Source organism: Sinocyclocheilus grahami, unplaced genomic scaffold, assembly GCF_001515645.1.
Source record: "Sinocyclocheilus grahami isolate Dianchi unplaced genomic scaffold, SAMN03320097.WGS_v1.1 scaffold678.1, whole genome shotgun sequence".
NCBI classification, from domain to species: domain Eukaryota; kingdom Metazoa; phylum Chordata; class Actinopteri; order Cypriniformes; family Cyprinidae; genus Sinocyclocheilus; species Sinocyclocheilus grahami.
In genome coordinates this window covers 309,775-321,780 of record NW_015505857.1, presented here as the reverse complement: position 1 = coordinate 321,780, position 12,006 = coordinate 309,775, and the positions used below count along the sequence as shown (strand labels likewise).

General features: G+C 42.3%; 1 protein-coding gene across 1 annotated transcript in view; it reads right to left on the bottom strand.

Annotated features, from left to right (window-relative positions):
- LOC107559216 (E3 SUMO-protein ligase RanBP2-like) overlaps window positions 1-12,006 on the bottom strand; it is a 73,970-nt gene that overhangs the window by 32,108 nt on the left and 29,856 nt on the right. Inside the window, 7 exon segments of the mRNA XM_016242966.1 lie at window positions 3,261-3,595; window positions 3,958-4,231; window positions 4,307-4,470; window positions 5,262-5,351; window positions 6,177-6,521; window positions 6,644-6,721; window positions 7,774-7,959. Of these exon segments, the coding sequence (XP_016098452.1) occupies window positions 3,261-3,595; window positions 3,958-4,231; window positions 4,307-4,470; window positions 5,262-5,351; window positions 6,177-6,521; window positions 6,644-6,721; window positions 7,774-7,959 (1,472 nt within the window).

Below are 12,006 nucleotides of genomic sequence, written 5' to 3'. Positions count from 1 at the left end.
GGAATGTGCTTTTAGTTATTATGCCGCCCGCAGCTGGAATCAGCTTCCAGAAGAGATCAGATGTGCTAAAACATTAGTCACATTTAAATGCAGACTCAAAACTCATCTGTTTAGCTGTGCATTTATTGAATGAGCACTGTGCGATGTCCGAAATGACTGCACTGTATTATATGTATAATCGTTTTCTTAAATCAATTTTTTTTTTTTTTAAATAATTTTCCAAGTTTTTAAATTCCTTGTTTTATTGTTGTGATTATTGTTTTTATTTTATTTTATGTAAAGCACTTTGAATTACCATTGTGTATGAAATGTGCTATACAAATAAACTTGCCTTGCCTTGGTAGAACTTTAGTGACACTTTTCTAAATGTGTTTGGACTACGGCAGTGAGCTCCACGGGAGGAAAGAAGGGTGGGCCACACCGCCTTGAGAAGAATGGAGAAGCGCCAAATTGCAATCTCCTCCTCATCAGAAAGAGATAAAGAGATCAAGGAGTGTCTGTTGAAAGGGTACAAGTCTCTGGCCTGTGTGGTAGGAGGTAATAACAGATATGCTACGTCCTGAGTCCACAGTCCGTGAGGTAAGAGGTACTCTACATTCAGTCTTCATCCAGCGAAACAACAGATGCAGCACGTCCCGAGTCTCCATCCCAGAGAGACAAAAGTGGATCGACCGAGTTCTGAGTCTCTAGCCCAGAGAGGCAGAAGACATGCAGACATTTGCAACGAGGTTAAGCTCCGGCAAGCAAACCTTCACTTCAAGCTACTTTCGTCTGCTTTTTCCAGACTAAGGACCTTCTGCACCTACTCCAGGGCCACATCTGCATGTTCCAGATTTTAGGACCCTTTGGTGCTCCAGGAGACCAGCATCCTACAGCACTTCATGTTCAAAGCTCTCGAAACAGATTCCTGCTCCTTTTCCCAATGCATTGTTACCAGCACACCCAGTGGAAGAAGTCACCACCACCGGACTGCTCACTCGATCGCAGAGAACGTAAATATCACTTATCCAAACCTCCTCCAGAGACCTTGGCATTGTTACATATGATCATTTTCTAATTTACATCAGATATCAGTTAACAACAAATTATCTTATGGAAAGATAAACTGTTGCTCAAAACAAATAAATGCAAGATTAAGTAACCTTGTCATAGCAACACCCAACTTAATCACTTGCATTTTATGCATCTTATTCAGAATCAGAATCAGAATGAGCTTTATTGCCAGGTATGTTTACGCATACGAGGAATTTGTTTTTGTGACAGAAGCTTCCACAGTGTAACAGAACGACAGTGACAGAACAAAAAACACAGATAATAAAAATAGAACAAGTAAATAAGGAATAAAAATATATAAATTGACAGTTGTATGTGCAGGTACATTACAATAGACAGTTTTGTATGTACAGGTACTGTATATTATGTGCAAATTTGAGGTGTAGGCTGAGTATGAGTGTTAGATAAATAAGTGTATGAGTGAATAAATAGTGTGTGTTCCACAGTTATTGTCAAGTGTTCATGAGATGGATGGCCTGAGGGAAGAAACTGTTCCTGTGTCTGGTCGTTCTGGTGCTCAGAGCTCTGTAGCGTCGACCAGATGGCAACAGTTCAAAGAGGGAGTGTGCTGGATGTGAGGGGTCCAGAGTGATTCTGCCAGCCCTTTTGCTCACTCTGGATATGTACTCTGATAAAATTCCTTTATCATTCATGGTATTTATTTAGTAGATGGGGATTACTCTGGTTTATCTTTTGTTAATAAAATTATTTCATTACACTTGTGTCTTAGTGTTGATAACACAGTAAGAGACTCTACAAGTTAACATTACATCACCGATCTTTCATTTAAATCAACTGACCAACTCCCTCCAGTTTGCATTAATTGTAAATGACTGAACAGCCCCTCTGTTGGGACTGTTCTCATACTTCCAAGGTGAAAGCCCTCGACTGATGCCTTGAACCAAGACGGCGGCGGGGTAAGTGGTCATCTGACAACACCTTAAGTGACGCATGATCCAAAATCACAGCGTGATTGTCACAATCAGTGACGCGAGTACCCATCACTACAGCACTGATGCCACTGACTGGCCCTCAATCCTGAGCCTCTGGGACGTCATTTATCAGAGCATCCCAAGCACTACAGACCGTCCAGGAGCTCTCTGATGTCCTGATCCATCCATCATCTCATCAGGATCAAGCCTAGACGTTGTCGGCAGTGCATACAGGCACGTGGAGGCCATACACACTACTGACTTACACTATGAGCTGCTGTGATGAAACTCATGCACTATCGATCAGCCTGTAGTTTCAGATTTTTACTCAGATTTTGAATCCAGTCCTCAGTGGGTTGATGATTTTGCTTTCCATTGACCATTGTTACACAATTTTCTTCAACGAATAACACAGTGTATACAAGTAAAGATATTCAACTTATTTCATTATATGTATATTTCATTAATTTCACAGATTCAATGTGTGAAAGTGTTCCGTTCATTTTTTTGAGCAGTGTATTATGAATAGTATTTTTGTTATTTTCTGTTGGAATTATTAATAACTTTGTTGTTTTTGTAATTTTAGTATTATTTGTTTAGTAGGACTATATAGTTTTTATTGCTGTTAAATTTTTGTTTTAGTTATTTTAGTACTTCAAATGAAATGAAAATGAGAAATGGTGTCCTGGAAACTACCTGGAATAAAATGTTTTTTATATTTTATTCCAGTTCATGTTTATTTCAAGTTATGAAAACGTTTTTTTTAATGATTTTGTTTTCAGATAACTATAAAAACTGCTTCTCAATTGCTTTGGATAAAACGGTCTGTTAAATGAACAGCAGAATAACTTGGGCATTACATTTACAGGCGTGTGTCCGAATACATCGTGATTCTCTCGAATGGATTCTGAGGTTAGTTTTTAACAGCAGAGGGCGCCCTAGGCTAGTTTCTAACAGCACACTCAAATGCTCACAAAGAAGAGCGCTTGTGCGTTCGGTTAAGACATGTAAGTGGTTAAATGTACTTGCACATCGGCTTTTATGCTTGCCCGCAAGATCAATGTAAACACAGCCCACTGTGGACACCCTTGTAATTTGATTAAACCTTTTCGAACTTTGAATGATTATTTTAGGTTTAAATAGTGCATGTGTGGAACTGGAAGCAAGCAGAGTACAGCTGTTTCTAAAGCACGCAGTGCCATCTGCTGTTAAAAACTAAGCTCAGAATCGATTTATAATGGCACCCCTAGTTTTACATAATGACGGTGTCCTCACCTGACACATGAAGTCCGGGACGATCCTGTGGAAGATGGACTGGCGGTAGCCGAAGCCCATCTCTCCCGTACACAGAGCCCGGAAGTTCTCCGCCGTTCTGGGCACGATGTGAGCGAAGAGCTCCATGACGACTCTCCCAGCATGCTCGTCATCTACGGTGATGTCGAAGAACACCACAGGGTTGGAGTCTCGAGACAGCGCCTCGGCGGCAGACACCTGAGCGGCGTCAGTCTGACACATGCGGCTCTGGCAGTCTGTGAAGGCTCGTGTGAAGGACTCCGCCAGCTCTGAAGTCTTGAACTTGGCCGCCAGCTGCTCCACTTTCCCGTCTCCCTCTGTGTGGACAAACATACAGACGTGAGGACAGCGGCAGCATGGTGATGTGTGTGAGGCGAGGAGTGAGGGCTGCACCTGCGTAGTCTGTGGCGGTCCACACCAGAGAGTTAGCCGAGGTGTTCATGGGCTTGAGCTCGATGCTCGGGCTGATGCTGTGGTTGGCGCAGACTCTGAGCACCTGCTCGCGTCTCATCAGCAGGCGGTAGCTCTTCTTCAGCGGGTGGAATAGGATCTTGAGGTCTCCCACGCCGCGCTCCTTCCACTGGTTGAGCTCGCGGCCCCCGCGGGGAGGTTCAAACATACAGACGTGAGGACAGCGGCAGCATGGTGATGTGTGTGAGGCGAGGAGTGAGGGCTGCACCTGCGTAGTCTGTGGCGGTCCACACCAGAGAGTTAGCCGAGGTGTTCATGGGCTTGAGCTCGATGCTCGGGCTGATGCTGTGGTTGGCGCAGACTCTGAGCACCTGCTCGCGTCTCATCAGCAGGCGGTAGCTCTTCTTCAGCGGGTGGAATAGGATCTTGAGGTCTCCCACGCCGCGCTCCTTCCACTGGTTGAGCTCGCGGTCCCAGCGGTAAAGTTTGGCTCTTTCTCTGAACAGGATCTCCTCGTCCTCCTCACCAGACCTCACCTCCACCTGCAGAATCAGCACACGTCACACTTCTCCAGAGACACGAGGAGCACAGCTACCAGCATCACAGCAAACACTCACCTCAGGCAGAGACACGATCGGCTCAAAGTGGATCTCCTCATTATGAGTCGTCTCTTCATCACTGCCCTCCTCTTCTGCTTCACTGCGAGCCTTTTCTCCTTCATTTTGTGTCGCTGCGCTTCCAAAGACTCTGGCTCCTGCGTCTGACCATGAGAAATCATCATCTGCAGAAATAAACACATGATGAAAACAGCACACTCACAATATCAATGCTGACAGCAGCAGCATGCTATCATACTAGAACTTCATAATACCAATTCATATTAATGCTGCCAATGAACACAGACACACATGCAAAAAACAAACATTATGAACAGCTTGTTTACAGGATGAGACGAGAGCTTGTCACAAGGTTTAGACAACAGGGCTGAGCGCTAACATAACAATCAGAGCAAACAGAAAATACATTATGAAATGCAGAAATGAGTGAGACTTCATGGAAACTGTTCATCATTTACTTTTCATGGAATTTGTGATTTTTTCCCCCAAAACTGATGCTATGCATAGGTCTTTAAAAACAAAAAAGATCTTATGATCTGCTTTAGGACAGCATTGTCAGAAATCAAACAAAGATGAAATGAGATTAGAATACAAATAACAGTATGCAGTGCAAACATTATTACCTGAACACACCTATTAGACTTTCACCTCATATGACAACCAGTGTTTCTGCTTAAGCACAGAATAAATAAAGTGCCGAATGTGTGTCATTGTGTTCTGAAGGAACACCACTGAGTTTGGTGAAAACAAACCAAAATGTAATTTATAATTTAGTGTGCCTGGCATTGATGAGCAGCAGTGAGATCACACCAGCGAGACAACCCTAAAAACCCTTTCCTCTCTCGTGCTCTGATCCAAATCTTTCATGAAGACATGCAGACTATAATAACATTGCCATGTAATGTTTTTTTTCTCCAGCCTTACAAGAGACACAGAAACGGGTAAACAGACTCACCTCTTTTGCAAAATGCTAATTCACCTGAACCCTTTGCCAGTTCTGCAAATGAAACCTCACCCGCAGATTCAAATCCAAAAGCGAGACCTGCTGGAGGAAAGCAGACACACTCATTCAAACAAGCGCTCAATCATCGTTTGCTGTTTAGCAACGAAAAAAATATATATATTTTTTAATCAAATAAATCATCTAAATCAACTAGATTTATTAAATAAACGTATTGCTTCAGGCACAAAAGTAAATTTGTACTGGTTTGTGGAACATCTAATTGACCGTAAACGTCGCCCAAGGGGCATCCACTCAAAACAATCATTCAAAGGGTGTGTGCAGTCTCCTGTAATTGTATGTGCCATCCTCATCACTTGCTGTTCATAATAAAACGTAAGACTTCGCAAGGGAACACCTACAATTTTTGAGCACATATTAACAATACCTTGCAAAGATTTCTGTTCTTTGTAGACAATAAGGAAAACCAACAAATAACCTTTGCCATTTCCCCATTCATTTCCAATGGCGCTCATTTTTGACTGCGAACAACACAAGTGTGACTTTTGTTTTTATGACCATTTAGCGTTTTCCAATCAAGTCCAAGATTTTTTTTATGGTCACAGTGACTGCAATAAAAGTCAGTGAGTTTTGTACCATTCAGATGAAGTAGCGATTTTTAAAATTTCAAAACTTTTTCTGGTCTAAAATGACCTACATTACAAAAAAGCTGCTGAAAACACCGGCAACCAGCGAGTTGGACTCCAGCTCTCTTTGAGAGTTTCTGCTCAGCCGGTGTTTTCTTTCACCAAGCTGCTTGTGCCGTTTACTGCTACTACACCTGCCTTCAGGAAGTGTAGTACATCCAGACATGGATCGCGTAGCACAGAGGATGCAGACGTGCATTGTGAAGGTCTGACTGGCACTCACCTGTAGCGGTGCTGTCGCTCTCACTGCTTCTCTTGGTGGAGAGGTCGATGGGACGGCTGCCGTCAGTCTGACGCTCTTCTGCTCCGCCGCTGCTCGTGTCCACAGCTGCTGCATCATGGGAAGGCTTGGGTGCTGTGCTCACGGCGATGTGAAGATCAGAAACATTCATCACCTGCTCCTGCTGCAGCTTCTGGAGCTTAGTGCTGAAGTCATCTGGGTTCTCTGCCTCCGGCTCGGAGTCGCTGCTGACGTTGCACAGGACAGCGGGAGACAGCAGGAGGCGTCTGGCTCGCTGCTCCTCGTCTGCAGTCGACTGCTTCTCCCACACCAGACTGACCTCCGAGTCTGCAGACACAAGCATCTCCATCACTACACCTCACACATCCACCAACTCCTACACCGGCCCTCACCGCTGAGCCCTGATGACTCCACTAGTCCCAGTAACGCATTTCACAAGCCCAGCCTACCGTGATCAGACGCTCCATCGGCTCCATCCGCACACAGCTTCCCCTTCAGACTCCTCACTGCGCTCTCAAAATCCTCATCTGAAAGCACACCGAGTGCATCTGATGTTAATCATTTCTCGCAGAGACCGAGACCTCTCGAGTCAGAACATGTGAATACCAGAGCTCGCAAAAAATCCACTAGCCTGACGTCACTAGCCCGGCCCTGCCCCCCCGACGGGCTTTCTTCAATAGTGAAGTCAAATCCCTTCCTTGATTTGCATTGTGCACTCGCTTGTTCATTATTGATCACTCGCACGTGTTTCCATTGTAAACATTCAAGTGTTTTAAAGCATTCAAGCACATGAAGAGGCGAAAGAGAGTTCAACTCCGTATTCCGCAGAATTAATTCCTCTTTCGCATCTCCTGCTCTTGAACGGACAAATACACAAAAATGTCAAAATACCCGTCTCATTCAGCATTCTGGTAAACGCAGCCGGTTATGCCTTACGTGAACATAAAGAGTGAAGAACGAAATCAGACATGTATCTGTGCATCACATTTCTGTACCTCAATACTACTGTTAGATCTTATTTTATTTGTAACTTTATTATACTGCACCATGTTGTATTTACGTCACTATACTGTATTTATTTACACTTGTAATTTGTTTATTTGTTCTTATTTTATTATTGACAGTTCACTTGTCTTTAAAAATGTTTGACCTTTATTAGTTATGCTACTAGTTTTTCCTGTAGTTTCGAAGATGTTCTTCAAATAATGTTTTTAATAATATAAATATATGATCTGATCTCTCAACCCGTAATACGAGCCGAACTGTGAGTTGTGATCCGTTGCACACCTACTCTCCTGACTTATTTGAAGAAAAAGTACAATCACTGAGGTTTTTGATCATGCTGATTTGCCGATGTCCAGTCGATGTGTTTTTATTCAGGTTAGTTCAAATTCATTTCAGGCTACCAAAATCTGAAGAAAGCCAGCCAGAAGGAGCCCTGAACACTGTTAAAGATTTAAACATAAGTGTGTAAGTGTGCAGAAGAGCAGCTCTGATAAACTAATCATGGTTTGGTCATTTGTTGTACCGTCACAGGTGACAGAAACCAGACTCTATGTAAACAGAGTGTAGATCTCACCATCGCGGTCATCGTCGCTGACATATCCTGGAAGGTTTTTATAACAGAAGAAGGTATGAGGAAGCATCAGTCTGGCAGCCAGCTCTGCTTGCTCTCTCGTGGGCTTCAGCACATACACCATCTCAACATCATCCTCATCCTCATCACACTCGTCCGGAGCGCTCTTCTGCTCTGACGGAGAGGAAACTGAGCAACACACAAACACAAACTAGATTAACTAATGCAATAACAACAACTGCTAAATGGATAGTTCATCCCAACATGCAAACTCTAAAGCTGTACGTCTGACAAAACACAGGATTTTCAAAGTCACTAGAGTCTCAACAGCACTGGTGCCATTGACTTTATACTGTGCTGGAAACATGATCTCTGATTCTGTGTCCCGTGGAAGGAAGTCGTACAGGTTTGGAAGGACGAGACTGAGTTTTCATGTTTGGATGAACTATCTCTTGAAGCGCTCACCTCGTTTGAGTAGAGTTTTCAGAAGCAATCTGAAACCAGCATGTGGCAGACAGACAAAAGTACACACTTCACACCCAACATTAAATCAGTAACTCTACATGACACACACATGCAAACACTCAGACTGTGATGAAGCATCCGCAGCGGTCATTCACCACCAGTGGCGCAGTTCAGCTTAATGCTTTATTTTTGACCCGTCACGAAAGTTTATCATATGTATGGCGTTTTGCCAATTAAAGCATTCAAAAGATTTTAAACCTTTGCCAAAAAAATAAAAATCGCGAGCTAAATGTGTCACTGGAGCGCTGTTTTCTGTGTGCGCACTCTGACAGCGCACCATCACAGAACATCGCAGAGTGCACTTTTCGTCTTATCGCGCTCGAACGACCAAATACACACAACATTACATCTTAACTAAGTTCAAAAAAGTTTTACCTGAACGTAAACTGAGAAAATCTGATGTGTGAGTGTCAGATTCCTACATTCGGTCTGAAAGTGAGAGCAGCTTGCTGTCTGTGTCATTAATATTAATTAAAGAACAAAAGAAAAATCACTCTGCTCTTGACTGAATAGCTTCATCTTTAATAAGGAATAATTTATAAATGTGTAAAACCTCGTGATAAATCCTGCTCAGCATTAAGCTAAATTAACGGTCTCATGCAGGCGCAACACGCAGAGTAGGTTTTGTGTGAAAGCATGAATGAAGGCAGACTGCTGAGGGAAATTATACGAAAGACTGTCTTCAGAAGAGCTTCCATGGCATTTTCTTTTTGTTTACCAGCGGGGAAACCGCTCTATTTCTGCTGCTCCATCAGCGCCCCCTGCTGTCAGACAGTGGCGGTACAGTCTCATTCAGCCCGTCTGCCTGTTTGTTCAGACCAATGCAAAATTCACATCTAATTTTTGTTGTAAATCTTAACTGGCAGATGGAAAACAAGCTAATATGTATTCTAAAAATCTCAACACTTTGAATAATAAGCTAGCCTATGTAGAATTAGCCTACAATAAGCAGAGATCATGTGATGCGTGCTGGGATTCACTGGGATCTCTCCTTTTACGGTCTTCCCCGTTATTTTAAAGCAACGAGACAAGAATGTGGTTAAAAACAAAAACAAAACAAAAAAGCTCTCCTCTGGACGAGGAAGATCATCTTTCTTCAGCTCAGGTCGGCAGGCACTGTTTTAATCAATGCAGCCATCTCCTCACTTATAATGTGGAAATGTGAGGGTTAGTAACTCATTCCAGATCAGTATTCAGTATACGAGCACATCAGTGTCCCAACTTTCCCCAACACTGGTGATATTCTACAATATTCTTCTTCAGCCGAAACTCCGCATGTCTTCCATTCAAACTCATCTGAAACTCCGTGTAGATGCAGAAACATGTAAACTGCGTATGGGGAACCAAGACAAACCAACATTCTCCCATTTCAATACTTGAAGGCATTTACTTTTGGGGGGGTTGTTCTGGTCAATGCCAGCGATTGAAAAATAGGTCCAAAGACTCGAGACCTACGTAGGCAGCAAGAGATTATACATTAGACATTTCTTTAGCTTGACCATAATGGGGGAAACATCGCTATGTATGAGGCATCTATCTGAACTACAACATAAGAATGAGGAAAGCAGCAACAACAGCTAAACGGGAACGCAGCATGCAGATCCACACACTGATTTGTTAGCTGGTTAGCAGACTCACAACAACCAACTAGTACACAAAAGCCCAAAGTATGCTTCAGTTGTCCGCTACGTCTCATGAGCTATGTCTCTAGCACATCTGACTGTCTGAAGCTGCCGTCTGTGCATGTAATCGACTGGGTTAACTGGTGCTTCATGAGGTTCCCGTCAGGAGGAAGCGGCAGTTGTTCAACTCAAGCTTGAGAGAGTCCAGGCCGTCCTCTTCACTGTCGGTGGAGTATATCCTCAGAAAGGCTAGAACGCTCAACAGTGTTCTAAATCTGTCACTCAATCTGGTTCTGACAGTCAGTTTCAGTCCTCTAAAATCCCAAGCTACTCTTCATGGTCATAATAACTCAATAGACAAATGCGTTATTCCTCCGTTAAATGCAGACAGACGCGGGGCGAACCGGACAGTCAAAGTCCAGCAACTCGCAGAAATTTCAAACAATGTTGGGAAGAATTTCCCAAATATTTGATCATCATTGTAGAAAGCATGCTGCGACGGAGGCGTCCTAAACCTTTTCTGACAGACTTGTACATAAATACAAGTGAAGATTTAAAAGCAGCCATCTGTCAGTCAGGCCGTCCTAAGGCACCAAATAAAGCCTTTACAATGGCGTTAAAGACAGGGGGGGGGTAACTGAACTATTTTCAGTTACTCCTGAAATGACCATGACTGACAGGGCTAATCTCAGTGTTACTTTACATTAATAGCACATCATGTACTGATACATATAACATTTAAACTCCGAAATTAGAAGAATTTGAAGTTTACTCACAATATTAAGTATTTTACTGTAAATTCTATTAATCTACATGATTAAATCGCAACTACTACTTTAAGCAAAACTGACAATTATGATTTGTGAATGTTTACAGAGTCTGATCTCTGTAGTCTCTGTAGAATTCTATAAATCAAAGTTAATATTGGTGAGAGAAATAATGCAACCCTATCATTTAGCACAAGAAACACTGTGGTTAAGACAGTACAGAGTAACCACATAAAACTGAACTCTGTACAGGTATCATATTATTAGTTGGTCTGTTGGAAAAATAGCTCAATTTGTCAAAACACCCATAGAACTGCAGAACAAGCCTGTCGAGTTTCTATCTGTTCTAATCCAAAAGTATTTAGATTACCTCTCAAAAGAATAAAACCAAGATATGAGAACAATATGTAAGCTTTGGCCATTAGCAATCTATATAAAGCACCTGTCGCAATATTTCCATCACTAAAAACAGCGGGACATTCTAAAACATTTAATGTGACAACACTTAACATGCCTTTAAAACAGTGATATTAAAAGATGAAATTAGTACACACCTTACTGATGATGCAGGCAAGCAAATGAGCCCGGAATCTGAACGCAATGTGCTAAATGGTTAAGTGTCTTCTTTATAATGGTGTTCTATGGAAAAACATTTAATATTAAACTTTGCACATCGTTTATATTCTGGGTTCATCTGCTTGCCTGTGCAAAGTATGTATCATCAATAAGGTGTATACTTAATTTGGCCTTTAAATATCACTTTCTTATTACATTACTACTTAATGCAAACCTCCTAAAAATAACTGGCGGTCAGTGGAGGTGGAATCATACATACAGTGGGTACGGAAAGTATTCAGACCCCCTTAAATTGTTCACTCTTTGTTATATTGCAGCCATTTGCTAAAATCATTTAAGTTAATTTATTTTCCTCATTAATGTACACACAGCACCCCATATTGACAGAAAAACACAGAATTGTTGACATTTTTGCAGATTTATTAAAAAAGAAAAACTGAAATATCACATGGTCCTAAGTATTCAGACCCTTTGCTGTGACACTCATATATTTAACTCAGGTGCTGTCCATTTCTTCTGATCATCCTTGAGACGGTTCTACACCTTCATTTGAGTCCAGCTGTGTTTGATTATACTGATTGGACTTGATTAGGAAAGCCACACACCTGTCTATATAAGACCTTACAGCTCACAGTGCATGTCAGAGCAAATGAGAATCATGAGGTCAAAGGAACTGCCTGAAGAGCTCAGAGACAGAATTGTGGCAAGGCACAGATCTGGCCAAGGCTACAAAAAAAATTCTGCTG